This window comes from Prinia subflava, chromosome 5, assembly GCF_021018805.1.
Source record: "Prinia subflava isolate CZ2003 ecotype Zambia chromosome 5, Cam_Psub_1.2, whole genome shotgun sequence".
Classification (NCBI taxonomy): Eukaryota; Metazoa; Chordata; class Aves; order Passeriformes; family Cisticolidae; genus Prinia; species Prinia subflava.
In genome coordinates, this window is record NC_086251.1 from 15,195,960 (window position 1) to 15,223,838 (window position 27,879).

At 47.2% G+C, this 27,879-nt stretch overlaps 1 protein-coding gene across 1 annotated transcript; it reads left to right on the top strand.

Moving 5' to 3' along the window:
- The first annotated feature begins 1,157 nt into the window (after nt 1-1,157).
- On the top strand, nt 1,158-27,631 carry TMEM86A (transmembrane protein 86A). The gene is made up of 3 exons (XM_063398129.1): nt 1,158-1,443; nt 17,046-17,310; nt 21,386-27,631. Exons 1-3 carry the CDS (start codon nt 1,423-1,425, stop codon nt 21,811-21,813), a joined length of 714 nt encoding a protein of 237 aa, XP_063254199.1. The 5' UTR covers nt 1,158-1,422; the 3' UTR covers nt 21,814-27,631.
- The last annotated feature ends 248 nt before the right edge of the window (nt 27,632-27,879 follow it).

A 27,879-nucleotide genomic window follows, 5' to 3' on the forward strand; every position in this document is an offset into this window, starting at 1 on the left:
TTGTCCTCACAAACCCGATACCAATCTATTGCACAAAGACTGCAAAAGAATTGCACTGATTTTTTTTTTGTTTTACTTTATAGAAGAAAGTGTTCCCTCAATGTGATAAATACTGAACACGACTTTTGCTCAGGCTGCAAATAGCAAATTACTTAATCATCAACTATTTAAGTACCTGCTTGTTTTGTCATGAAATGAAACTTGTGAGCAAGATCGTATTACACGTAAAGTGGCTTCCTGCATCCTTAAATATTAATCCTCATGTAAAAACAAATTAAAGGTAGTCCCAGGGTCACTTTAGTAAGTCTCAGCTGATGCATCCCACTCTCTCGTATCCCACATTAAATGTTCCGTGCCTTGTCTTTGTGCCAACACCAACATTTTTGCAGCCTTTGAGTGACCTTGGCAGAAGGATAGGGATGTAAGCTGGGAGGGACTCAGTCCTGGGAGGGCACAGCGGCTATTACCAGCCACTGGCAGCATGAACTGGGCTAGAAAGTAAAGCCAGCCCTGCAAGGGAGAGGGTTTGCTAAGGACATGTGGTCTTAAGATGGAGATGATGGGAAGTGTTAAGGGGCCAATGGTGGAACGAGAGAAGCCCCCGAAAAGAGAAAAATATGGAAACATGGACCAGTGGAGACTCAAGGTGGAGGAAAAAGAAAAGCCCTCAGGGGACTGTGCAAGAAATAGGGATGTGAAAGGAAGGGCAGGAGCGGCAGGAGGGAAGCCAGTGGAAGGGAAGGGAGGAGAGAGGCTGGGTTGTGCGGGCACAGGCAGGGGATCAGGTGTGTGGAGCGGGGAGCCGAGACGGGATGGGCCTGGGAGAGATCGCGGGCTAAGGGGTGCGCTGCCCCTCGCCCAGAGCCTGGTACGGCCGGTGCCAGCGCCGCTGAAACACGGCAGCGAAGGACGCGGTGCCGGCCCGGGGCTCCGCACCCGCGAGGCGCTGCCGGGCGGGAGCCCCCGGGCAGCGGGCGCTGGACCGGCCCCGGCGCCCCTCGGCCGCCGGGGAGCCCGCGCTGCTCAAGGAGCCGCCGAGCCCTGGCACAGCCTCGGCACAGCCCCACCGCCGCCCCGCTGCGGCCGCCCCCGGGGAGGGGCAGCGGCACGGCCCGGCCGCTGCCGGCTGCGAACGGCGCCCGCCCGGGAGGCGGAGGCGCCGCTGACGCTGCCGGGGCCCAGCGCGGCGCGCGCCCTCCCCTCAGCGGGCCCGCGGCCGGGGCCGCCCGCCCCGCTCGGCGCCGCCCGCCCGGGGCCGCTCCGGGGCCGCCCCCTCCTTCTCCCCGCAGCGCATTCGCCGCGGGGGCCCCTCTCCAGTGACGTCAGCGCTGCCTAAAAAAGCGCCCCGGCGGGCGGGCAGGGCAGCGGGCACGGCAGCGGCCGCAGCGGCGACAGCGACAGCGGACAGCGCGCCCCGCCGACATGGTGTCCCCCGTCACCGTGGTGAGTGCGGGCCGCGCGCGGCCGGGGCGGCGGGCCCGCGCCCCCTCACACGGGCACCCGGCCGTGTGCCCGCTCCCGGTCCGCTCCCGGTCGCTGTCCCCGCTCCCGGCCGCTGCCCTCCCACCCGCGCCCCGGGCGCTGTCCCCGAGCGCGGCGGGCGCTCCTCTCCCCCCGCCGCCGGGAGCGCGGCCGCTGGCGGCCACCGGCGCCCCCCGCGATGCGCACCCGGCCCGCCCGGCAGCTGTTGCTCCAGCGGCGCGCCTGCCCGGGCGGCTCTCCGCCGCGTCCTCCTCTTGTCATGTGTGTTTTTAAAAACATCTACGGTCCATCTGCTCTACGTGCACTGCATCTGCTCGGAGCGGCGCTGCCCCGGCTGCCCTGGGCTCGCGTCGCGGCTGTGCCCGGCAGCATCCTCCTGTCCCCGCGTCTCCCCTTGCCCTCGCAGGCACCTCTGCCTCGCCATCGGAGGTGGCTTTGCTGTCCAGGTCCTGATTTGGGCTCAGGCGTGTGTTTACCCCCGTGCGGGGCAGACCTTTCCATAGGTTGAGTGACTTCTCGCTGAGACCTGTCTGGTCTCCAAGCCAATCTGGCACTTCCATCACCTAACGACATGAGATTGGGACTGGTGTCACCTGCCTGTCTCATGGGGAGTCACGATGCTTAATTAACGTAACCAGCAATAAGGTAGCAAGTCACTGCTGTCCTATCAGTAGGTGATGTGTGCAGCAGAACTCTTGGATTGATGGAACCAAGCTGATAACTGAAGGAGCTCTTGGCTTGTGCCAGCAATACAAGGAACTGCCCCTGCAGGTGGTGAACAGGGTCTGTTTCAATGCTGGAAGAACTGCCAGAACAGCAGAGAAGCTGCACTGTTAGACATGCTGCTTTGCATGTTCCCCTTTCTAAAAAGTGAGGGATTTGTTAGAATACCCCAGCAGACCTAACACGCGCTGTTAAGGATAGCAGTTGGTGGGAAAGTTTCCTGGTGCTTTGCTGCAGCACCGAACACCTACTGCTGGTATCCTGGTTCCCTGCTGATCCATTCTCATCTTGTTTTGAAATACTTTGGTTAAGGGCCAGGCTATTGCATACTCTCTGGCAGGTGGAAATCTTATCCTGATCTTAACTCACAAAGCTAGTGTTCAAAACTTCTAAATTGCTTTGCCAGTTCTGCACAGCAGGCTGTATTGTCTGATAGTTCAGATGAATTTTCCCCCAGTTATTAACAAGTACCTGGTAAGTTCATCAGCAGCCTGGGGATGACTTTTATCTCTAGAGACAGAGGGAAGCAGCTCGGGAATTATAATGTTATAGTGCCAAACAGGTTTTTTTTGGTGTTTTTCCAAAATAGTTAGAAAGGTTTGGTATCTTCATGCTTCTGTGCCATAAACTGAATTTGTCCTTCAGTAATGCTTTTGGTTATAGTGAACTGTGTGTCTTGGAAGTAAAATCTCTCGTTGGGGAGTACTGGAATGGCTCAGAAACGGACAGGATTTGTTTCACCGTTTGCAGAAGGCAGTACTTGGCTGCTGTGATAGTGCATCGGGGTGGTCTTGCAGAGTGTTATTTCAAGTGAGCTTTGAGGCAAATGACCAAAGCACGAGTACGTGTCGGGAAGGGTGTACAGAGGTCAGACCAGAAGGTTTTAAGGAAGGTAAACTGGGGAGGAAAATGAAAAAACCCCTTATTTTCTCACTTGCCCTTTTGACATGTAACAAAGCACATTTCTGCTCTGGCTTTATCCCTGACACAAGAACAATTTACTTCTCCAAAGGCAATTAATGCAGGTGTGAAGCTGTGTGGAGCTGGATCAGACTGTGAGCTGTGACCAGAGCTGCAGCTGTTTGCCATTGCTGTGGAGGTGAGAGGGGAGGGTGACTGATCCTCCACACAGCTCACAAAACAAAGAGCTGCAAGCTTTCAGTGTTCTGAGGAACAACTTTTTGCACATCTCCATCAGTGGTTGTCACGTTGCTGTTCCTCTGAAGGAGGGCACTGTGCTGCTCCATGCTGGCTGTCCCATGGCATGGGTGTCGTGGGCAGCCTGTGCTGCCCGGGAGCGTGGTGTGGTCCGTGCACAGCTGGAGGTGAGGAGCAGGGTGGCTCTACAGCTGGTGGGCTCCCCCCAAGGGAAGGGCAGTGGCCATCGGTCTGGGCACGGCTGGGTGCTCGCCTTAGGGCTCAGCCCTTATCTCTGCACTGCACTGCCTTTGCTGTATAGATAAACCAGGTCTGTGGAGCCAGCATGGATATCACTGCCATGACATGATGGGGAGATTCTCTGGAGGGGCAGCGCCTGAGGCACAATCAAATGAGCCAGAGGAATTGATTTGTCTGTAGTGTATGTCCTCCCCCAGCACACTGCAGCATCCCCCTCAATGGGGAGAGCATCCGAAGAGCATATCTGAGAGTGACAGAAGTTTTCTTGCCACTCTCTGTGATGGCCTTTGTACAGCACTGCAGTAGGTGGCCCTGGCTGCTTACACACAACCTGCTCTCCTGCGTCTCCACCTCTTTCCTTCCTTAGGACACTCTTTTAACAGGAGTCGAAACCCATGAGCCCCAAGTCTGCTGTACAACTGATAGTGGGAAGGAGGCATGCAAGGATGGTTCCTGGGGAAGATCGAGCTAGGACTGCTTGTTTGTGCTGGCTGCCAGGTGTGCATCATTGCCTGGAGGGCTTGGAATGCCTGCTCGGTGCACACAGAGACCACAGCATTGTGCAGAGCTCGTCAAGCTGTGGTCTCTGAGGCTGCACAATCCATATGTGCTGAGCGGGGAGCAGGGCCACAAATAAACAAGTCTGGTGCCAAAGTGCCTTTTAACATATTGTGCCAGGTCCTCAGTTGGGATAAAGCTCTGGAGTCCTGCTGATTTTAGAGTCTAGACTTCCATGGTGCTGGACTGTGGCTGGGAAGATGCATTTGTATGCCATCCTGTTCCATCTGGTGAACGATGCTCATTCTGGTTGGAAGTCACCTTGGAGGGAAACTTTCACTGCCTACTCTCCTAGGCAAGCAGGAGAGTCCTGCTCCAAAATTGTTATTTTTTGATACTGCTCTGATTAAAAGCTGTTTTTTCTGCATAAAGCCATGTGGGCTGAGAGCCTGCAGTTGCAGCACAGTGCTGATAAATAGCGTGTTTACTTCATGGATATGTGAGGTTTAATTCCATTTTTGTTCCGTTGTCACTGGTCCCACCGTAATAGAAGAGCACTCATTAGTGATTTTTATCCAGCTCCCCCCACATCCAACACTGTTATCTAAGCAGTTTTTAGCTTGAGCTTGTGGGAGATAGCTCTTGCCCTAAGGACCTTTCTGCCCAGCAGGCACCATGATTGCAGGAACCACAAGAGTGCAGGAGATGAGCCTGGGGACATGCAGTCATTCTGACATTTACATAATGCTCCTTGCTCAAAGGACCCTATTTTGTCCCTAAAGTTAGGGCTAAACTTAGTGTAGGGCATCATAGCCCTTTGAGGAAAACAGGGTATGGGAAATACAGATATTAATTGGCTAAGGGTAAATCTCTTTGGGGGGAAGTTGTAGATGATATCCTAGCAAGATGAACTAGGCCCTCTCATCTCTACAACATTGCCTCCACACCTGACTTGTACTCGACCTAGCACAGTTGTATGTGTGGGAGACAGATGAAACACTCATTGGGACAGATTATTGACCAGAATCTGTCTTAACAATCTCCATCCCTTCCCATTCGTCCTCTGGTGTATTTGCATCTTTAAACAGAGACAGCTGGGTTGGGAAAGGATACGTTGTTTTGACTGCACTGAGGAATTGGAGCCCTCAGCCCAGTTCCTTCTGGGTGAGAAGCAGCAGCACCCTTCTGAGAGCAGCCTTTGTCAGCCCTCAGGAAAGATGCAGCATGTCACTGGGACAGAGTATAAAAATGACTTGCAAAACCTGGGCAAAATACCTGGAAGATACAGTCTGGAAAGATATTTACCAGCAAGAAATATGGAATAGGGCTGGAGAAGTGGGTGGGTATCATTTGTGTTTCTGAACAGGGGCCAAACCACACTGATCCAGATGGGTTTGGAAACCTGATGTAAATCATGTTGCTTAGAGACTCTGCACTATGGGCAACTGTAGCAGTAGTAGGTCTAAGCACGGTTTTAAAGGTTTATTATTGAAAAGGGTGTTCCATAATCCTGAAATTTCTGCTGAAAACAAGAAAGCCAGATCACTCTGGAACTATTTCAGCCTTTGCTTCTGAAAGAGAGCATGTGTTGTTTCTGCATTAATGAATGAAATGTTAGCAACCATCTAAGTTAGATGTAACTCTTATGGTTAATTTTACTTGTTCTCTGTTTATATGCAACATGGCTGTTTTCACTGTAATTTCCTCTGTTACTTAAATGCATCATAAATTGGGATTTTATTATGCAGGAGGCTTCATATAATGCATTGACAATTATGGAAATACGGCACTACTATAAAAGCCAAGCCAATGTAAATGAATGATAGAAATTTATTTCCAAACTTCTGAGCTCACTGAAGAAAGGGAGGGAATCATGACCTTAGCAAAGTTTAGCTGTATCTTGGTAACATTTGTGTCAGTCCCAACTTTTGGGAGAAGCCTAAAAACTTTGGTCCTACTGAGCACGAAGCTGTGCTGATTTATGCCAGCTGAAGCCCAGGCATAGTGTTACATGCCATGATTTGTTTTTTCAGACTGAACTTGCACATTCTTGCTGTGACATTGACATTCTTTGCTGTAGCTGTTGCTAGGGGAGGGTGGGCTAGCAGAGCCTGCAATGTGCGGGCTTCTCTCACGTTCTCCCCAGTGCCAGGGAGGGAGCATTAAGCAGGCAGTGCTGATCACTGCTGCAGGCAGTGCTGTGGATTAAAGGCTTCATTAACCCAAGTGTATCACTCAAGGCACACGGGTGTGTTGTTCAAAGTGTGCTTTGAGCATTAAGATTGTGGGTCCAGTTCAGAAGTCTGTACTTATACGTAATTCCTCTGAAAGGACAGAGATGCATTTCTTCTGTTCTCTTTTCCTGTCCAAGTATCTCTATCCAAAATACACTGTGTGCGGCAGAAGAGCCAAAGTTATCTTCTCTGTGGGTAACTTGATAGTGCTGACAAAATAATAACTCCAGTGAAATTAGACTCTTAGAAAAAGATGGCATCAGGAGCCCGTCTTCTGCTAACATGTGGAAATTCTTGAACAGCAAAAGGATTATTAGTTACATAACTCCCTTCCCTCCTGGAGGCCCAAGTGGTTATTATATCACCACTTAATTTTCCTACTGTCCTTCATGTCACAACACCCAGTAGACTTGTCATTACAGTAGAGGTGTAGATTTTGCTTACTGCAACATACACAAAATGAGGGTGATGGCTATTCCTTCTTCTAGCCTGCTTGTGCCCTTCCTATTTCCATTTCTTGTACTGCCATAATCTCAATAGCATTTCAGCTAATGACAGGTTTCTGTGTGACAAATGTGTCAGTTTAGGGCATGCCTCCATATAATGCTGGTCATGAGCATGTATCCAGGTGACATGTCACAGAAAACTGTGTCTAGGAGTTTACACACCACCACAGCTGAAAGGCAGTAGATGGGCTGGGCAAGAGTTTTCCTAAAGATTTCAGGTGTGCTGGGCTGGGAAGGATTTCAGACACCAGCAGAGCCCAGGGGCTCTCTCCGCAGCCTCTGACTCAAGAGTTGCACAGATGCAGTTTCTCTCTGAATAAATGGAACTTGTGTCTCTTCTTGCATTAAGTCAGTGTTGCAAGGCCGACTCTTGTATTGCAAATCTGCCTGCTAGTGAGGATGGTGGCTCTTTTGATTCACCTTGCTGCAATCCTATGGAAATGCCTTGTTTCTACTAGCAGGCTAGTCTTCTCCCAAAAACTAATTCCTCTAATTAAAACTGAGAAAAGATGACACAACCCTTGTTACCAAATTGGCCTTGAGACCTTTGTCAGGTTTGAATGAATGGTAAAGTTTCATGTTTTGCTTCTCACCAGATACCAGCTTTGGAAGCAGATATGGCATCAGGCATTAAATTTCCTGTTATGTATCAAAATAAGTGCCTTTCTACTGGTTGCAAGTAGCCTCTGATTGAATCATTGCTTGAGACTGAGGGAAGTTTGACTCTAAGCCAGCTGCTCATTTTTCAGCACATTCTAAGCACACCAGACAGATCCTCAGATTTACATGTCTCCCATGGCTTCAGCAGAACTGGGCTGAGGCCGTGGCTTGGCTACTGTATCCCTATGTGCCTGTGTCCTTGATTTTTTTAGGGTATGGATAGTAGTGCTGACTTGTGCTCCGTTACAGGAGGAACTAAGCAAGTTTTGTGGATTTCCCTGCAACCTAGATATAAAAGGAGTGTGATGACAAGGTTATCACTTAATTGATGTTTTAATTGAAGTTTCCACTTTGCTTGGTTGCATCTCTGGATTTATACCCTCAATATAAAGGGCATAGTCCTGCAGCTCATTTGTGCATGTGGTCTGCATTTGTTTATGCAGCCTGATTGCAGCAGGGGTTTTGCAAGTAAAAGCCTTGGTGTATCAGTGTGAGTCCTGGGAGTGTGTGGGTTAGTCTTTGTACAGGTTAGTGTTGCACCTGCCCACTCCACATCTGTTGATAGTGACTGGGAAGATCCAGTTTGTCTTCAGGTAAGTTGTGTCTGATACTGACTTATCCAGGTCACAGCATCTTGAGAGAAGAATAGATATTGGAAATAAAATCTATGGGTCTGCTGTCATCCTTTGACATTAACACCCTCCTGTCTCTTCAGCATATTGATCCCATGATAACATGAGGGGAGCTGCTGCTTTTTTGTTAGGTATCAGAGCAGCATCTCTCTAAATACACATCTTTATTTGGATTCATTGCTATTTGTCCCTTCTGATTTTCTTTAATATCAGTATTTAATAAGCTTTCAACCTGCAGGACATGATAAACAGGTAGAGTAAAACTTTCTGTTCAGCTTCCCAATAGGCATAAGACAAACTGAGCGGTCCCTCCTGTGCTTCCCAGCACAGCCCTGTTTGCCTTCGCTGGTATTATTGCAGCCCCTTGTGAGGATTCACACAGCAAAAGTCTCTTGTGCAGAGCCACCAGCTTTCCCAGACACTGGGAGCCGCCTTCCCCTCCTGTTTCAGTTCTTCCTTCCTGTTGCTCTGCCAAGTGTGCACCAGTCTGTTGTGTGAGCCAGAAAGGTGTGCTGCAAAAGCACCTTTTGAATGCCTAAGGCGGTTTCACTCTTTGCATGTCTTTGGCAACAGCTGGTAGGGCTGGTACAGTCGTGTGCCACCTGCCTTCTGGGCTGCACTGCTGGCTCTTTAGCTGTTCCTGCAAAGGGCTGTAACAGCACCAGTGCCTGCAATGCCCTTCATTTAGACCCACCTTATTCTCCACAGGTTGTAGGTAAAATGACATTTCTCTGCTCAAGAGGTTGCTTCTGGCAGGAAGGGCCTCCCTTCCCTCACAAATACCAATCCCTGGTGGCAAAGCAGCATGGGGCAGGGTAGAGCTTTGCCAAGCGCCCATTTTCCCTGAGTACACATTCTTCTGTGCATCCCCACTGCCACAGCAAAATGACAGAGTGGCTGGGGCCTTCCAACAAGCACATAAATGTTGCAGTGGGTTGTGGGGTGCAAATAACACTGGAGATGGGAGAGTGCAGGCAGAAGATGGATTTCAGCCCTGGGAACAAAGCACTCTCTATGCAGATCCCTCTCTGCTATTACCTGGAGATTCAGCCTGCCCTTGGTGCTGACAAAGAAAGAACTGACAGCTCTGCTCTCCCTAGGGTATTTTATTTTGGGTCTGCACCAGAGGCTGGAGAGAGGCTCTGGTTTTGCCACACAGCTCTGGGGGCAGATGTCAGTGGGTGGCACTCATCTGTAGCAGTGGGCCTTGCAAAGGGGTGCTGCTTTTTGCTGTGGCTCTGTGCCTTGCAGCTCACACATTGGGCTTACCTAAAACTGCTTCTTCCTGAGTAACAGAAGTCTGCATTCCCTTTCACAGAAAAGTGTGATATAAATATCAGGAGTCTCCTGAGAACAAGTGCTTGTAGTCTGGAAGCCCTCCCCAGGATAAGCTGTGGAGACTTTTCTGTAAGCAGCAGCATTTTTAAATCTGGATTCTAGTGTGACAGGCCAAATAATTGCCCCTTCCCATCCTGTGAGGAATTGCCTGGGACAGGTGCCAACTGTGCATTTCAGGCTGCTGGCTACCTGGCTCCTGGAATTCCCTGTGGCTTCACAGCCTTCTCCTGATGTCCAGGGTAGCAGTAGGGATGTGGGCCCACCTGACCTCACTCAAGAGGAAGGGTGCGTGCCCTTGCTGTGGCAGCGCTGCAGCTCTGATGAACAAAATGAAAAGACAGAGATGCTACAACAGACCCATTGTGGTTCAGGTTTTTAAGCATCTGCAAGGGGTTCTTTTGTGTTACAGCAAAGGAAATGTTTGGAGAGGCTTGCTTTCTGCTACACAAAAAGCAAGATCTGGAATCCCAGGAGGGAAAAGCAATCTTTGCTCTGAGATAAGATGCTTTCAGGCAAATACTATATTTTTGCTTTCATTTCTGAGAGCCATTGAACTACCCTGAAAGCTGTAGTCGATGACAGCCCCTGCAGGCCTGAAGAGACTTTTGAATTCTTGACTAGTTTAATATTGTTAGTGCTTGCTAGTGGCACATTATTGACATTATTATACTCTTCAAACTGCTATAGCATTGCTACAGATGTGGAGTCAGTCTGCAGGTTAAGAAGAGGTTTTTAAAATAGCCCTGCTTGTGGTCCTGTGGGCCAGTCCAGTAGACAAGACAGATGACTGGTAATGGACAAAAGCAAAACCATCCCCCAAAAACAAACCTTAGCAAAAATACATATTTCCCAGGCTGACTCTTCAGGGTGAAATGTATTTGTCTGTAATTTTTTATGAGTTAACGTCTGCTAAAGAAAGGTTTCACCACCTTGAAGGCTTCCCTGCAGTCCCAGAAAGCCAAGGGCAAGTACCCCAGTGACTTTGTAAGGTATTGGTGGGTGTCCCAGTACCTGACTTTGCCTGGCCTGGTAGCAGCAGGTCCTGGGTAGTGCAGGAAGGTCCCAGAGACAGAGCTGCATCGCTCATTAGCCAAACTAACAGGATTTCATCTTCTATTCAGTACAAGAGAGAACTTTTATGGATACTGTAACTTCCTTAACTGCTGGAGGGAACGCTGTGGTCCAGTCTCAAGATGGCTTTGGGCAATGTCATGGTTTAAAAGGCAAGAAGTAGGAGTGGTCTCCTCTTGCAATATGTGGCACAAGCAGTGCCCTGATGCGGTGGGGTGATTTCCTTGGCTCCAGAACCTCCTCCATCTATTCTAGGCTCCTAAGGGACTGTTCCCTCACATTTCTAGAGCCTCCTACAAGGAGTCGTTTGAGGGCAAGACTCCAGCTTCCCATTTGTGACTTTTACATACCGGGTGTCTGCAGATGCATATTTTTTATCTCATGGGTGTAGCAGCAGAGAGCTGTGATGTCCAAGAGCTCCCAGGTCACAGTGGCCGCTGAGCCAGCCTGTCCTTGTCAGCAGCCCTGTGAGCGTGGTCAGTGTGACTGCTCAGCACCCAGCAAGTTTTACATTCGTCTTCCTTAAGCACCGGACGACAAGATGGGGCTGCTGTTTTACTTACACTGCAAAAGTGGTGTCTGCAATCTCTTGTCACTGCCACAGCACGCGTGCTCCCCAGCTCTCCTGGCACAAACCAGCCCATTTTTGACGCTCAGCTGCTGCTGCTCTGCTGGGTGGCCGTGCCGTGCCCCGCGGTGCCCGGGCGTGCTGCCTCGCTGCGGGGGCTCGAGCTGCCATTCCACCTGGGAGAGCCTGGCACAGACAAACATTGCCCTGCTGCCAGGCATCTGCAGGGAACCTCGTGCTGCAAGTTTCCTCCTTCTCTCTGCATCTGAGGGGAAGTCACTCATCTGGAAGCACCCTTGGTGCTGGCAGGTTTTCATCCCCTCTATGGTTAATCTGCAGATTCGGCTGAGTGTTAATGTGATTGCAAGCTGGGTAGCACTGTGACTTGGTGGTGAAAATAAGTTTTGTTGTGGTTCCTCTTCCTGCATTCAGCTGTGTCTGCAGCAGCCCAGCCATGCACAGGGGCCCTTGTTTGAAGCCAGTTTGATTGATCCTCATCCACTGCTTGCTCCTCTGTGCCTCCACCAAAGGATGACTTTTCTGGTGCCAAGAATTTGTGCAACAATATAGCTGAGCTCACCACCCAAGAACTGTGAGGGCCCTTGCCAATTTTTTAATTGTATTTTTCTGGCTAATAGCCACAGATTGGTCTTAAGAAAAAGAAGTCAAGTATTTCTAGCTCTCAACACTGCATTAGTCTGTTGTGGAGCAAAGCTTGGAAGTACAGCTGGACCTTACCTTGCTTAACTGAGGTGGGGAAAAGAGTACCCAGACTGCTGGGGTAGAGGGAGGAATGATGGAAGCCAACAAATCAGCCCTATTTTGCAGGAGTTTAAGAGACCCTGGGGGTGGAAGAGCTGCCTTGGACTTTCACGTGTCTGAGCTGGGAGGATGGTCCTTTTGCAGGCTGGAAGTGTTCAGGCAGAGTCCTGTTACTTTTGGCTTGTGCTGAACAACAGAGGCTCCTGTCAGACAAATCCATGATTTTTTGATCCCTTGCAAACAAGTCTGACTGAACAGCTGAGCATGAGCTGTTTCACTGCATTACCCTTGTGGGAGAAACAGAGGCCCTGAGTTATGCTGGGGAGTGCCAGAAGCTGTAATAAAGACCTGACAGAACTTATTGCATGGCATAAGCATGATGAAGACAGGATTATTAGCATGCAAATTCTCCCACATACAAAACATGTGACATTTTTTGCTATTTATTTTTATGATTTATTTGCTCTTTTACAATTGTGTTTTAGATGCAGTCTCTACAGTCTTTGTCTCCGCTTGAAGGGAGGAGGGTTTATCTATCACTCTGAATTTCCTGCAGCATGTGGAGCCTGTTCAGGAGCCATCTGCCTTGGATGCTTGGCCCTTGGCATCTCCAACACATACATAAACCCTCCTATTAATTGCAAAAATATGTTGTACCAACACAGTATTTCAGGCAGGTTGACTGGCTGGTTCAGTTACTCTTCACCACCCTCCATAACAAGCACTTATTTTCAGAATTTTATTCAGGAGCAACTTGGGACATGTACCAGCCTCTACTTTCCTTGACAAACGGCAATAGGCAATCGGTTGTCCCCCAGGAGCATGTTTGTTCCTGCAGGAGAGCAGAGCTGGAGAGCCACATATTCTGGGCAATGAGAAACAAGGGCCATGGGCTTGCAGTGGCAGCAAACATGGCAACAAAGCCAAATAAATATCTATTGGCACACAACGGGGGGTGAGAGCTATTGTCACAGTAGGACAGAACCAAGGCAGGATCCTCAACGCTGGATGCCAAAAGCCAGGAGGAGCAGCTCAGACACAAAGTGGTACAAGGCTGATAGGAGGGCTGGGTGGAGGACAACAGCCCAGCTTTTTTTGGCCAGTGCACATGGTTGTGCTCAAGTGTTGCTTAGTGGAATAGCTGGAGTATTATTTTTATAGCACTTTTTCTGGAAAGCAGCACTTTGCAGCCCAGTGGGTGTGAGCCATATCCCCACAGCAGGTTGGCACTCAGCTGGTGTCTGTATACTCATTTTCATTGCAGGCTGATTTAGGGGGCTTTGCAGAGAGGAGAGCATTAGTTGATACTGCACATTGTTTCCTGGGGCCAGTGCAAGGCTTAGGAACAGTGAACTCTGTCCAACTTTAGCATTTCAATGCAACAAGCTTCTGATGCTCTTCTATACCTCAGGAAGATGTCTCTGTCCCTGTGGCAGCTGGATTTGCTATCTCACTTGTTATATAGATACAGACAATTGGCTCCAAAATGTTAAAGGAAATCAGGGCACTGTCTTGTGAGTGTGCTGTTCCTCTGTAGATGGGGCTTATTCTGGAGTAGCGGAGCCAGGTGTAAATTTTTTTGGTTGGTTAGTTATGTGCCTGCAGCAATCAGAACAGGCTACATACAGCAATATTTCAAACTGGAGCAGAATGAGTGCAGACAAAACAAGAAGGGATCCTGTAAACCTATGAACACTTAGGGAAGTGGATATGCAAGCCCCGAGCCTCCAGAGAGCTGCACATGGCAGTGCCGTGTTCTGTTTGAAGATCACAGAATCACAGAATGGTTGAGATTGGAAGGGACCTCTGCAGATATCTGGCACAAAGTCTGTTGGTGAGAGCAAAGACATAACTTCCTCCTGGTCTGCCTAAGTCTTGGAGGGTTTCATTGGATTTGGTTGGATACAGATAATTTAGTAAATAATACTTCTACTCTAATTCTACAAATACAGAAATAGTGGCTTTGCAGTGGTTTAAAGACTCTAAGTAACTTAGTTTCTCAACACAGCACTTGAGAAAAAGCCCTAAATTATGCTCATTTAAAAATTCAAATCTTGGAAATACTGCCTTGTTTTTGCATTCAAGATATTTTCTGTAATGCATTTTATCACAGAGTAAATTAGCAGTGGGAGGAGAAAAGATTTGGGAAGAAAAATTAAATGGAATTTGTAACAAAATGGCAAAACCCAGCTTAAAACCATGACAATCACACACATTAGCAAAAAGGATCTTGTCACCTCCATCAAGTGCTTCCTTTTCCAGCCCCATGGTGCAGCCCCATCTCACATTCTGTCTCTGAGACACAGGGACAAAGGTGTTTTAATCCAATTTATCCACTCAGACAAGAAGCAATGTTCCCCTTCTCTGTGGTACAGTAAGTCCCGTCATGGATTATATGCTTGGCTTTCCTCAAGCCACAGCTTCCAGTTGTGTTGGCACATGGTTTTCCAATACTGGTCTTGACTTGTCCTTCAGGTGGCAGATTGCCACATCACCTCTTTCCAAGCCTCAGGCATGTGACCAAACAGAGGATAATCCCCAGCCTCATCCTCTGGTTCCCTCAGCTTGTCTTGGAGGACTTCTCCAAAGTATTTCCAGTGCCACTCATGGGGCCTCATCTTGGTCAGAGCCATGAAAGGGGCTGCAGTTAGCTGCAGCATTCAGTGATGGGCAACGGCATGGCTGGAAATAACTCATCTGAAATATACTCAGAGAAAAAGTGTTAAGAAATAAAGTGTCAATGATGAGAAGCCTGTAGCCCTTCTAGAAGTAGGAGCTTATTCTTACATGAGAGTGCAGTAACTCTTATGCATGAAAAATTCTTCAATTATTATTAGGATGGAAGTAATACAAACCATTATTCTAAAATAAAGCTGTCTGGGCTTGCAAAATTCACATTCAGAGAGTGAGAAAAGGTAATTTTAAGCTTACCAAGCAAACATAATTGTTCTGCACAAGTTTGTATCTTAGCTTCAGTAAGGCAAGGTTCCTGGGGAAACGACAAGTGTAATTAAAACCTGTCTCATCATGTGTGCACACAGGGGAGGGCAAGCTGTGATGGTAATTGTAACTGCTCCTAGCAGGTGTTTTTCTGTTAATACGAGGTATTAAATAAAACCTACCATGTTTATTAACCCAAATACTCTCCTGTATGCTTCTATGCACTCTTTCCCCTACAATGCTTGATAGTTCCCAGGCAACCCCAGTACTGTGAGGAGACAGTTTTTATGACTTTTATTTCAAGTTCATTTGCTATTTGCTGTCAGAATTTTCCCAGGGAATGCAGACAAGGAGTGGTAAATGGTGATTAATTGAGACAGCCTAAGTAGAAGACTCACGACTGCTCCCCATGTAATACAAGAAAGTTAACGGCTTGCTGATGTCCTTTTGTTAGGGAATTGTGTAGCCTGGTTGTTTAATGGAGTGTTTAAAAATTGTGTTGGCAATAGCCTATGAATAATGTATGATAAAATACCTTACTGCCAAGAAACTGCTGATATGCTGGGGAACTTTCCATCAGATGTGAGAAAAATTTTCAAGGCACTGTCTTCTTGGGATGCCCTTTATTTATAGCCTCTCTGCTTCAGAGGTTGCGTTCCCTTTTTAGATACTGCATGTGAAGATGCCCTCCACTGCCTCTGCCTCTGCCTCTGTCTTCCGACTTCACCTGCCTCCATTTGCTTGTGCCCATAAAAGCTCCGGAATTTTTATGAGATTAGGCTTTATCACCTGAGCACTCTAAGCACAGAATATTTCCTGTGCAAGCTTCACCTGCTCTAGGTATCTGCACCAAGGCACCCTGCATCAAAGGAAGATAGACACTGGTCATGACTATGTCCCAAGATGCAGGAAGCAGAAAAAGGGTCAAGTTGTTTAGGGAAAAAAAGAAAAAGACAAGTTGGACTTTACAGTGTGAAATCAGTTTGGATGCCTCTAAATTTTCCCCCATGTCCTCCTCCAGTGCAGGAGGCCTCTGTGTACTTTGAGTGGCCATGAGTAGTGGGAAGTCATTGTGATATGTAGCAAATAGATCTTGCTTCACCAAAGAAATGAGAAGACTGAGGGTGGACCCCTGCTTGCAGGGGAGCTCTGGGGGTTGCACTGCCTTAGGTCCAAGAGGAAACAGGCCTCCTATAAGAGTCTAGGACCTAGCTCAGGCAGGCATGGAAGCAATCTTTTCCTTTGCTCCTTGTTTTGGCTCTCAGGTCTTCTCCAGGAGAAAATAAAATCACAGGTTTGTTTCTCATGTGGAGTTTTCCCCACCTGCAGTGAAATGCAGAAATGTTCCAGGAGGGCAGGTGAACACAACACAAATTACTGTGCAGAGTGATCTCAGCTAAGTGTTTGTCAAGAGCAGAGCCAGCTTGTGGAGCCCGTAGCTCTGTGCCCTGACCCTCCTGTGGTTTTGTTAGAAGTAGCCAAGTGCTCGTGCTGCATTTTTGTGTCTGTATTTACACAGTAGAACCCTGAGTCAAAACATTTCCTGTAATATGGGTACTGTATTATTAATGTAATGCTAGAACAAAGCCACATGAGGTTGATGATGGTATTAGTCAGCCAAGGAAGTGACATCCTCACCTGGGAGGTTGATGTGTTGGGTTTTGATGCTTGTGATGCCAACAGCAAGCTCCAGGCATGAGGCTACAGGGCAGGGGAAGGAATGGGTTAGGAGAGAGGTTGTATCCTCAGGGTGATCTGCAACTGGCTAAGCAGGAGGATTTGTGAAAATGGGAGAGAAGATTTGTGCCTTTACTGGCTTGTTTGCTGCTGGGATATATCTGGGCATGCAGTATTTTCACAGCTCCTGGAAAGGTGTATAAAAGGGGTTAGTCTAAACACAAGATAGGTGACAAGGAGAACCAGAGGAGTTCAAATAATATCCTAAATATTTTCAGTGGAACAACTAAAAGGTTCTAAAACTTCCTCCAAATCCACCACCCAAAGCCCATCCTGCCAACTGAGAAGTGTTTTCAGCAGAGAGGGTCACAAAGGTCTAGGGAGAGGATCATGGTCAAGTTGAACTAGCATTTCTTGGGGTAGGAACACTGCCAGCTGACAGTATATGGAAGAACAACTTTCAAAGGGAAGGAGCCAGTTCTGTTATGAAGTTTATTCCACTGGTGCTTCTGATGAGCCTATTAATTTCTTGTTTTCTAATGTTTGTTTTCTTTAGGTGAAGAGTGAAGGCCCCAAACTGGTGCCCTTCTTTAAAGCCACTTGTGTCTATTTTGTCCTCTGGCTGCCAACTTCCAGCCCCTCCTGGTTCAGTGCCCTCATTAAATGTCTGCCCATCTTTTGCCTGTGGGTTTTCCTTCTGGCTCATGGGATTAACTTCTTAGTGTCACACCGGAGTGCCAGCCGCATCCTAGCGGGACTCATATTCTCGGCAGTGGGAGACGCCTTTCTCATCTGGCAGGAGCAGGGCTACTTCATTCATGGTGAGTACAGTGTCAGTCCTAAAGGGATGCCACAGTACCCAGCTGTTACTCTCTTTATTTAGTAATGAGTTGCTGGGCCACATGTTTTGTTTATTCATGTACAGCTTAAGCCCCGGGCACTGGGAAGCACTCATCCCTTGACTAAAATCCATCATGGTTTGAGGAATCACATCATGGATGAGTCTTTCTTTTGGGCTTCTCTTGAGGTTAGAGAGGTAATTGGGTCAGGTTAGGATTCCTGGCATGTGTCACAGCATCTGGGATGGCTGGTTGAGAAGGTGGCATGCCGGAATCCCTGGGGAAGAGAAGGAAACACTTGTGGCACCATCAGTTCTCATGAAACTATGGGAAGTATTTACCTCCTATCTCTCTGCAGGGAGATCTGTCAGCCCTTTGCTGTGAGGTTTGGGATGGAACATACTGTGCAAAGGTCCTTGGTGGAAAACAGGTGGAGAGGACATTTATGTTTTGATAGACAAGCCCATAGCCTGAGGGAGGCATTAAGTGGATGATAGAAACCAAAGCAGGAGCAATCTTGTCCTACTTGCAGGTTCATCAGTGTGAATCATGCAGCCTGTTGTTCAAGACATGTCTGTTTTGCAAAACATTTAAATGATGGTCAATCAAGGACAAACCTTACTGCAGTGCTTCTCTACAGAAAGATCCACGTCTCAGAGCAAAATGAGCATGGTTTATTTTGCTAGTTTGCAGACTGGAACATAACGATTCAGATTAATCATTTAAAGCAATGTTGAACCTGCCTGCAGCAACTCTCTCCCTGGCCTTAGACTGTCACAAGAAATCACCAGCAGTTGAGTCCTTCACTGAACCGACTGGTGGGGTTTCTGAAGGTAATTTAACCAGCACAGGGATCACATGTAACGCCCACCATGGACTGGCTGCTGTGACTGTCCCACTGGAAAATGTGATGGAACGAGGGAACTTTCCCAACTTGTGCTGTTGTCAGCTCTGAAAGTCAAAGACTTACTTTTCCCCTCTCTCATGAAGTTAGTATTTAGTTTGATTCTGGGATTCCCACAAGCTCTTTCTTAATGAGAAGGAAGCGTGTGCAGTGCCAGATATGAAAGGCTAAATGCTCTGAATCTGGTTTTAATCCTGCTTCCCAAGGGTTTATCCCTGTCCCACTAAAAGTTCATGTAAAAATGTTTACTAATTTTGTTGGGGCTTGGATTAGACCCTAAGGATTGCATCTGTCTGGCTGAACCTTGGGCACGTTGCTGAGGAGCTCCAGCTTTCTTGAGGTGCCATCCCTTCTGTGTTGAGTGCTGACATTCCCACAGATGGGCCTCCTCCCAACAGGAGTACCTGGCTCAGTTGCCTCAGCCCAACTGGTTTTGCCTCCAGGAGTTGCTCCTTCAGCTATGACTTGGAAAACATTCAAGGCCCAATTTTCCCCATGATCGTTTTTGTGTATGGGCTGCTCTCTGTTTCTCTATTCCTGTGTAACTGGTATATCTCTGAGTTTCCTCTCCAAGTTAGTGCTAGAGGAAGGTTAACCAGTTGCAGCAATTCAGCATCTAGTTGATGTGTTTTAATCTGCAAATGAGTCAGGTTTTCAACCCTAGTCTCACAACTAAGAAGTTCTACTTTGTGGTTTTAGGCAAATTTTTTCTTCTTAAGGAGAAGAAAAGCTCTGTTGGAGCATTTTGAAAATCTCAGCCTACTGAGCTACTACCCTTTGAAGGGAAGTGTTATTATTTTCACTTCAGATATAAGCAGATAAAGTGCACTGCTCCACTTCATCCTTCACTTTGCCTGCAAAAAGTATTTTCTCCTATTTAAAACTCATCAAGGTGCTATTACTGACAACTGACAATATTTTTGACATCATCAGTTGTTGGAATTTGAAATTTCAGGAGAGAAGAGGAAATGCTGGATAAAAATCTACATTCTGTTCAATTTCTGCAGGTTTTGGACTGAAAAGGGTTGGAAACTGGGCTCATTTGAAAAGCTTTTGAGGCAATGAGTTTATAAAAGGACATTTGTTCATTACTTTATAGGGAAGTGAATGCCTGGGAACCTACTCCTGGCACACTTGACTTGTTTTTAATTTTTGCTGTTTCAGTCCACGAATAACACAATACTTACTGACTACTGTCTTACTGCATGTAGAAGTTACTTCACAGTGTTAATATCCACCTCCTTTGACAGCAGGCACTTAGAAACAATTTATGCATTTGGTGAAGAATACAGGCACTAGCAAAAGTATTGCCAACCTGAGGAAACCCAGAGGAAGAAAGTGGGAGAAAAGGGCTGATCTTCCTGATGTGGCTGAGAGGACCAAGTTAAAGGCTGAGAAGCACAAGAGAAATGCAGCCCCTTCCCTGTGCAGCCATCACAGGTTTCCCCACTTCCAAGCTTGATTTATGGGTGTTGAATGAGTAAATCTGGGAGCCAACTCCCTTGTTTGTGACCAGTCTCACCACATGTCATGAAACTCCTCCTGTCTTTCTAGGCTCTTTGCCTGCTGCATCCTGTCCTCTCCTCCTCCTCCTTGCTCCCAGATGCCTGCATGACGGGCAACACAGTCCTCAGTCCCCTGTTGCACAATGCTCCATATAACGCCACTTTCCTCACTGCTAGGGCAACACATCCTTCTTCTCCTTACCACCTGCCTGGACTCTAACCTTTCCTGCACTATAACCCTATAAAAAGCTCTTGTCCTAAATCCCTTCTCAGTTTCTTCACTTCTTCAGTTCTGTCCGTGAGGTGCAATGTTAGCTTCTCATTGTCCTCTTTTGTGCTTCTCTTCTTTCCCATACACACTGTCCATTTTCTCTAGCCTCACCCAGCCAAACAGATCCCAGCAGCCCCCTTACTCCTGTGGATTTCCTTCTCATCTCACCACGGCTGAGCTCTCAGTGGGTGTCTGATCTGGTCTTTCCCAAAGGCAGGGAGACATTTCCACTTCCTTAAGCTGCCTCAGCACAAGAGTAGTAGGTTGAAGCAGTATCTGCCAGCTGCAGGTTTTTGTGACTGCCCTTTACACCAGCACATCACATGTTAAACATGAAAAACTGTCCTGCTGGAGGATTCTGCTTCCCAGATCCTTTTCTCCATTTCTTGCTTTAGAGTTGCATCAAAACTTCCAGCTCCTCTAATAACCCTGCCAGGATAAGGCTGGAGAGCCTGCAGCTGCACCATGTGTGGGTCTGGGAACCAGAAGACCCAAGGAGCTGGGCTCTGTTTGTGGCCCATTATCTACAGTTGTTATGACAGTTGGAGGCAGCAGCTGTACCAACACACTGGGACATATTTTTGTCAAATGGATTAGTGGCAAGTGAATAATATATGGGCAGCACCTTCCAACACCCACATCTGGCATTTCTCAGGGGTGTTGCACTTCAAAGGCAAGCGGGATTTTATTTTCCCTGACTGATTCCTGGTAAGGTTCATCTGAATCTTGCAAATAGCCATAAAATTGTTGGCAGATCACATTGATGCAGTCCCTGAAATATGCCAGCTGCTTCTTTCCAGCTTAGGTTTCTCCCAGCTATGGGCAGAGATGGAGAAGCAGCCACATTTAGTCCTCAAGTGCCTTTGAGTTGGTGGCTAAATACAGGCAGGCTTTGTGTCAGGGTTCAGAGGGATTAGTGTCTTTTGTCATGTTTTGTTCCTACACTGCTGTGGTTCCAGTCTTCCTGTTCCACATGTGACCTATGAGAAAAACACTGTGGGTATTTAGAGGGAGTGATCTTTGGTCTGCCTTGCTCCCAACCTTCTACTCAAAGCAGGGGAAGAGTAACTACCTGAAAAACAAGATCAATTCCTTCTCCAGCAGCTTAGTTCCACCCAGCTTCTCAGAAGAAAGGCTTTTGTCACAGCAGAGCTGTACTTGACTGCAGCTGTAATTGTGCTGGAGCTTTTTTTTAGATTGGGGGCTTGGTGCTATCTCCCGTGTACAGATTTTTGTAATAAAATGTTCCCAAGTGGTCAGTATGGTTATCACTGGTAGTGTTACTGGTAGGTAACACTGGAAGGAATGTTTTCTTTGGCTACTGACTGCCAGTCACTGATGAAAGGTCACACTTTCTGTGTCAATGCCTCTCTCCAGGTCTGCTGATGTTCGCCATCACACACATTCTGTACTCTTCAGCCTTTGGCATGAAGCCTTTGGACCTCAAAGCGGGCTTGCTGATGGGCGTTGTTTCCAGTTCCTGCTACGCCTTCCTGTACTCCTACCTCTCGGGCCCGTTCACCTACCTGGTGGCCGTCTACATCGCCCTGATCGGCTTCATGGGCTGGCGGGCGGTGGCGGGCGTGCAGCTGTGCAACGACCTGTGGACGTGGACCAAGCTGTCGGCCTGTGTGGGCGCCATGCTCTTCATGGTGTCGGACCTCACCATCGCGCTCAACGAGTTCTGCTTCCCCGTGCCCTACTCGCGCTTCATCATCATGGCCACGTACTACGCGGCCCAAATGCTGATCGCGCTGTCGGCCGTGGAGACCAGAGACGAAGAGGACTGCAGGAAGAGGAGCTAGGCCGAGTGCCAACAGTCTGTGAACTCGTGGGTTATATCTCAGGTGCTGTAGCTGCATTCACCCCTGAGAGAGATCTCCATTTCTCTAGGCACACTGGTGATGTTGATTTTGCTTCTTTGAAGCGTTACCTTTGGGAATTAAATTTTTTTCATTGGCTTTTTCTGAAATACAGCTTATTTCAGTGCGGAGTCCACATCAGAAAGCTTAGACTGCCCCTGCAGTAGTTACTCATTGAACTTTTCTGCCTTGGAAGTGCTGTACTACTGCGTTTTATTTGTTAGTCTTGAAATCGATGCTGAATGTCTGGGAAGAGGAGGGCTGGTGGAAAGGAGTTTTGGCCATGCACTGTGCTAAAAGGCTTGCTTTTGACTGTAGGCAGACAGGCACAGATCTCTGCTGAAGTCATAGGTAAAAATTAATTTAACCAATGTTTGTCTCTTTTTGTGTATTACAAACTCAGTCTGCAAACTGGAGTTACCCCTCTGCTGAAAGGAAGCTTGGAGGGAGAGTAAAACCAGCATATCCAGCTGGGAACGGAGCTCTGGAGTCAATGGCAGTGTGTGGGGCAGTACCCAGCAGAACCAGCATGAAAGCAGAACCCCAAGCTGAGGGCACAGAGCAAGAGGTGTGCTGGCAGTGCTGTGTGTTTTGATTGCAGTGACCACAGCTTCAGGGCAGGTTTCTAGGTGCAAGTCAGCATTGCTGCCTGTGGCAGGACTGTAGAGAGCAGGAGTTTGGTGGGATTTCAGGGACATCTTTTTAGCCAGGCCCGCGTGTTCTCCCTCACCACATGCACGCAGTTACACGGTGCCTGCAGCCACCAGTGAGATGTAATGGGCATGCAAGGAACTTCGATTTTTAAAGCAGAACTTACTCATTGTCTCACTTAGTGTATGCCCTAATTATTCTTAGTATGGCAGACAGGCACCAATGTCCTATTACTAGTAATATTCCGTGCACCCATTAAGTTTTAGTAGCACTTTCAGTAGTACTTTGAGTACTGCTGCCTGCAGTATCTTGAATCTTTGTGTGAAGATTTCCTGTGATCAAGGCCCTGATTTTGGATGTAGATTGCCTTGTTTGCCAGCTGGTAGAAAATGATTCTCTTTGCACCACTTCTTTTTTTTTTTAGAAAGCCCCTTTTCAGCAGAGCTTCCTGAAAAGCATTGTCCTTTGTGTTCAACACGCCTACCACTTCCTTCTCAAGCTCTCATGGACTCACATAGAACCCTGCTAGCTTTTCCCTTTTGTTGGGAGGTGCTGAGTGGGTCTCCCGCTCCTCTCCAGCCTCGCCTGGTGTGCCTGGCAGGGAATAGGCATTACCTCCCCATGACTTATCCTTCAGTGCAAATGCAGCCAGTATTACAGAAATCTGGGTTAACCATCCTGACCCCGTAGGGGCACCTCCTGCTTTTCAGACAGGGATCAGAAAGGTCAGCTGCATTATGGAGAGGGAAAGCACTGTAGAGGTAGCACAGCCCCGTGTAATCCCTTCCCTTTAATGCTGTTACGTAATACTGTCAGTATTCATTCACTGGCACATCGGGGCCTGCCTGGAGTAAACAGCTAAGGGAATTTAGAGCCATAAACCATTTTCATTCATCAGCATTGCTTATCTCCTGGCCACAGATTGAACCCTGCAGGGTAGCTCTCTGCAGATGTCACCTGCTGTTACTCAGCTTGCCTGTTCAGAAATCTCCTTCTGCAATGGTGACCCAGCTAAGAGGAAGTCTGAGCATTTGGGGTGAACCCCACCATCCTCCCAGCATGTGAACAGACAGCACACTGCAGTCTTTGAGTCCCAGTTCCTTGGCATGGGCCAGTCCAGCACACTCAGTCCTTAGCTGGCAGTTCTTCAGAGGAGCTCCCCCACATCCTGAGCTTCCCTTTGATTTGAGGGAAATGCTTGTGTGATAAAGTAAGCTTTATTTAAAAGTTTTAGTTTTGATTCTCTTTTTTTCCTCTCTAGAAACGAGTAGTCTTTGCTGCCTGAAAATAGCTGAGTTGCTTTTCTGTGTGCTTTTTCTTCTTGGCTCGCTTTGCCGTCCTGCTCTACCATCAGCCACTGGATACTTGCAGAAAAGAGTTTTGATGTGTTCTTAGGAGGCCTGTCCTCTCCACTGGCCATCAGAGGTGCAATTTCTGGTGGCAGAGGTCTCTGGGTGGGACAGCAGAAACTTGTGCAGCCCAGGTGGGCTGTTGTTCCCTTGCTGTCCTGGAACAGGTCACCTGAAGTGACCTGGATGGGACACATTGGCCAGTCACAGTGGCTCATCCCAGTGCTGCAACAGCTTCAGCCTTCCTGGGAACGAGGCAGAGCCCTCAGCATACGAAGGAGAGTCCTTGTTGTCTTGGAGGTTTGCCGGCAAAGGCTCTTAATCTTCAAAATCTCTCTCTGGCTCTGCATTCCTCTTTCTAATCCATATTACTTGAATGAGACCGTTTTCCTGGAGGCTCTTTCCTGCTGGGAAGAGACCAGCTGCTGTGGACTGTGATCTGACACAATTTTGAGATGCCTAAATCCTGAGAAGCACTAAGCAGTTGCTGGCAGTCTATTAAATAACTTTTCTTGGGATTAGAACTGTTCCCTCAACCCCAGCGATGGTAATCTTCACTTTGAAATAGAGCAAAAAAAGGGAGTGGTGTTCATATCTGACAAATGGTGTTACTGTCTGGGAGGATGCTTTTGTGGACCCTCCTGTTGTCTCTTTGCACTGTAAAATTGAGGTTCTACCCATTCTTCTCCTTTTCAGGAGTACAGTCCTTGAGAAGTACCCAGGTCTTTGGCCCAGGAATGTTAGAGGTAATGAAGGCTTCCAGGTGGTGTAGTGTTCCTGGCCCCAGCAGCAGCAGCTCCTTTTGTTGCTAAGCACAGAGGCTTTCTTTTCACAGTGCTGTATCCAAACATCCTTCTGCCATCCCTGTCTATGGTCACTTGAGCTTACACACGTGGTTTGGTTACTTTCTGTAGTTAGCACCCTCTTGGAAGCCCTTTGCTCTTTAATTGGACATACAAAAGATGCAGCACGTTTACTGCACCCTCTTTCTGTAGGTGGATCCTCCTTGCACAGAACTCCCAGGGTCAGTCAAAGAAGCAGTGCTAATTGCAAGTTGTTTTTAAGTGCTAGTAAGGCTTCTGGGCTGTGTCACAGGGTGATGCTCATGTAGAAATGGCAGGTCAAGAGGAACAAAGCCAGAGGATTTAAACTTTAAGCTTTACTCTTACTCTGTGCTGAATACCTGGCTTCTTACTCCTCCATATTGAGGCATCTATAAGACCAATTGGTTTAAGAATTACTCTAACATGGCTTTTGAGTAGATACCTGAAGGTTTCATGTTGTCATCAGTGGAGGTAATTTATATATTTTTACACAAGTTTATAAAATTCCCAGGAAGAACTTGGCACTCTTTAGTGGCTCTTCAAAGTTTTCCAGTCCTGTAGTTTGACACTAACACTTGTGTTTTGATCTTACTGTCATGGTATTTTTGGGAGCTGTTCTGGAAGAAGTGGATCAAAGCAAACAGCAACTGTAGAGCTCAGTGGCAGGTGCCTCTTTCCCTGTGCTTGGTTTCTGAATACAGACAGGGTATCTTTTAAGCAAAGGCACCATAGCTGTGTTCTTGGAAGAGGATGGGAAGTTAGTGACTTCTTACAACAGAAATCTTCCTGGGTAATTCTCCTGCCTTTTATCCATGCTTGCTCCTTTTGTGGCCCTGGCTGAGTCACATTTTCTGGGGCCAGGTCCACATCTGGGCTATGAGGGCCAGTGCAATGCCAAGTTATCCCATAAGGGGACCAGGCCCTCACCCCATTCCAGAATGGAGATATTAGCCCTAACCTACCTCACAAGGATATCGTGAGGATTGATGCTCATACAGCACTTTGAAGATGGCAATTGCTATGTAAGTCTCAAGTATTATCCAACTTCAATGTTAAAATTGCTTTTAGAGATCTGCAGGACTTGTCTTAAAGCATGGAATGTGTGACTGCCTTTTCAATTTGCATCAGATAGAAAAAAATGCAAAATATTTATTCATGCTGGTTAACAGCATGGGCTCAGCTACACTTGAACTCTGAGGGAGGTTTAGCTTAAAAATCTGAACTCTCTAATTTCAGTTTTGCAATGGTTTTTAGCTCTTCTAAAAGCCTTGACCAAATTCTTAGATGTGAACCTTGCATCCAACTTTTGCAGTCTGGTCTTGTCCCTCACTGTTAGCTACAGTAAATATAATCCAGCCAAAACAGAGGACCTCATAGTCTGCTGTGGCTTTTGAAAAAGCTGGAACAGAAAATGAAATCATTCTGTTCAACCTTCAGTCTGCAGAAGGTCATCTGGGTTTCATGAGACAACTTTCAAAGGGATGTTTAATTTATCTTATTGTAAGTTTTATTGGCTTTAAAATTAGCAGAGAGAGAAAGCCTTGATGGGATCAATAAGGTCGGCACATCCTTCTTTAATTCCTTTCTTTTCACCCGAATGAAGGAAGCAGGGGGTTTTGTAGCAAAGGAAGTGCTTGTACCACCAGTCCTATGGCCCAGAACAAAAGTTATCTAGAAATACAGCTCTGAATCATCACCATGTTCTCAACTAGGATAAAAAATGCCACTGTTCACTGATCTAAATCTGGACCACAGCTAGAAACTACCTAGTTTTTGTAGCACTAGCTGCTGAACAAAATGAAGGCAAGGAATTACATACCAAGGAATGTGAGCCGTGTACATGTGAAATGGACCATAATTTTGAAGCAGCTGCAGTAAAATCTTAATATGAACTCAGAAGCAAACACAATGCAAATTTTTATGGCTTCTTTAAAATATTTGATGGGTTTTCATTTTCTTAGTTTGGAGAAAATGTTCTTAATGTTATTTTATTTTTGCTCTTACTGTAAAGAATAGAAATACACAACTCTAGACAGACTAAAAATGAAAAAAAGACGTTGCCAGCTGGCAGGAATGCCAAAACTTCAGTGGCTTGTATTGTTTCTGTGGTGACGCTATGCTGCTGTCGGATGAGCTACTGGAGCGGTGTGATGGCTCAAAAGTGAGGCTGAAGCACAGGATGCAGGGGTTGAGCCACCAAGACTTCAGTGGGAACATGACTGGGCCAATGTGGATCAGTCAAAAGACAGAGCATAAGGAAATAAAAGACACCTTTTCCTCACAGAAAAAAAGCAAGAAACCAAAACCAGCCCGTTGGGCGATGGTGCTGAATTACTACAAACATATTTATCTAGTCCCTGCTTGTGCAGGTTCCTGCTGACCAAGCCTTGCTCCTGATTCAGCTGGGGAGGCTTGCTCCAAGCCTATGGTGCTGGCAGGGTCAGGCCAGCAGAACCTGAAGCTTTGTTAAATGAAACTCAAAAAAAAAAAAAAAAAGGGCAACAACAAAACCAAGAACAAAACCCCAAAACAAAACAAAAACAAGGAAGGAAAAAGCAAATGCCACCAGGTAAGTGGCAGTTTTGCCTGCCTGAGAATGCAGAGTGGCTGGTCTGTCCTGAACACTAATCTGTCATGGACCCATCTCTTGCTCCAGCCTCCCTTCCACACATTCCAGGCAGAGTGCACTGAAAGATGTGAATGAAACAGCTGCTTTCCCCTGGGGAGTCAAGCACTTTGCCATGTCTGAAAGTCTCTAGCATTTACTTTCTTTACTGTGATTGTAAAGGTCACCACATACAGTACAGCCACTTGATCTGGGATCTTTTCTTAACACATTTTTATGCTGATTTTACTATTTAATTCTTTGTTTGGAATGTAAATTTTTTTCTCATTTCTTCTGTGTAACAGCAATTAAAAATATTAATTTACTGGGTATTTTTACTGTGCAGATACAACATCTCCTTGCTCATTCTGTTTCCGTCACTGTTTCAGCATGGAATACGAGGCCCCTCTGTGGTAGGCAGTTTTGTGCCACTGTTATACATTCCAGCATAATTTAAGCAGGAGCTGCTCAGCACCCCACTGAACCTGACTGTCACAGTCAGCCACAGCATTCCTACTGGGGGAACCCCAAAAAACAGCCTACAGAGCACATCCAACACAAACCAACCAGGCACCTGGCT

Excerpts from the sequence above, each read along its gene's own strand:
- TMEM86A (XM_063398129.1), top strand. The coding sequence starts at position 1,423 with ATGGTGTCCCCCGTCACCGTG. Across the intron at positions 1,444-17,045 it reads TGGTGTCCCCCGTCACCGTG|GTGAAGAGTGAAGGCCCCAA; the intron begins GTGAGTGCGGGC and ends TGTTTTCTTTAG. Across the intron at positions 17,311-21,385 it reads GCAGGGCTACTTCATTCATG|GTCTGCTGATGTTCGCCATC; the intron begins GTGAGTACAGTG and ends GCCTCTCTCCAG.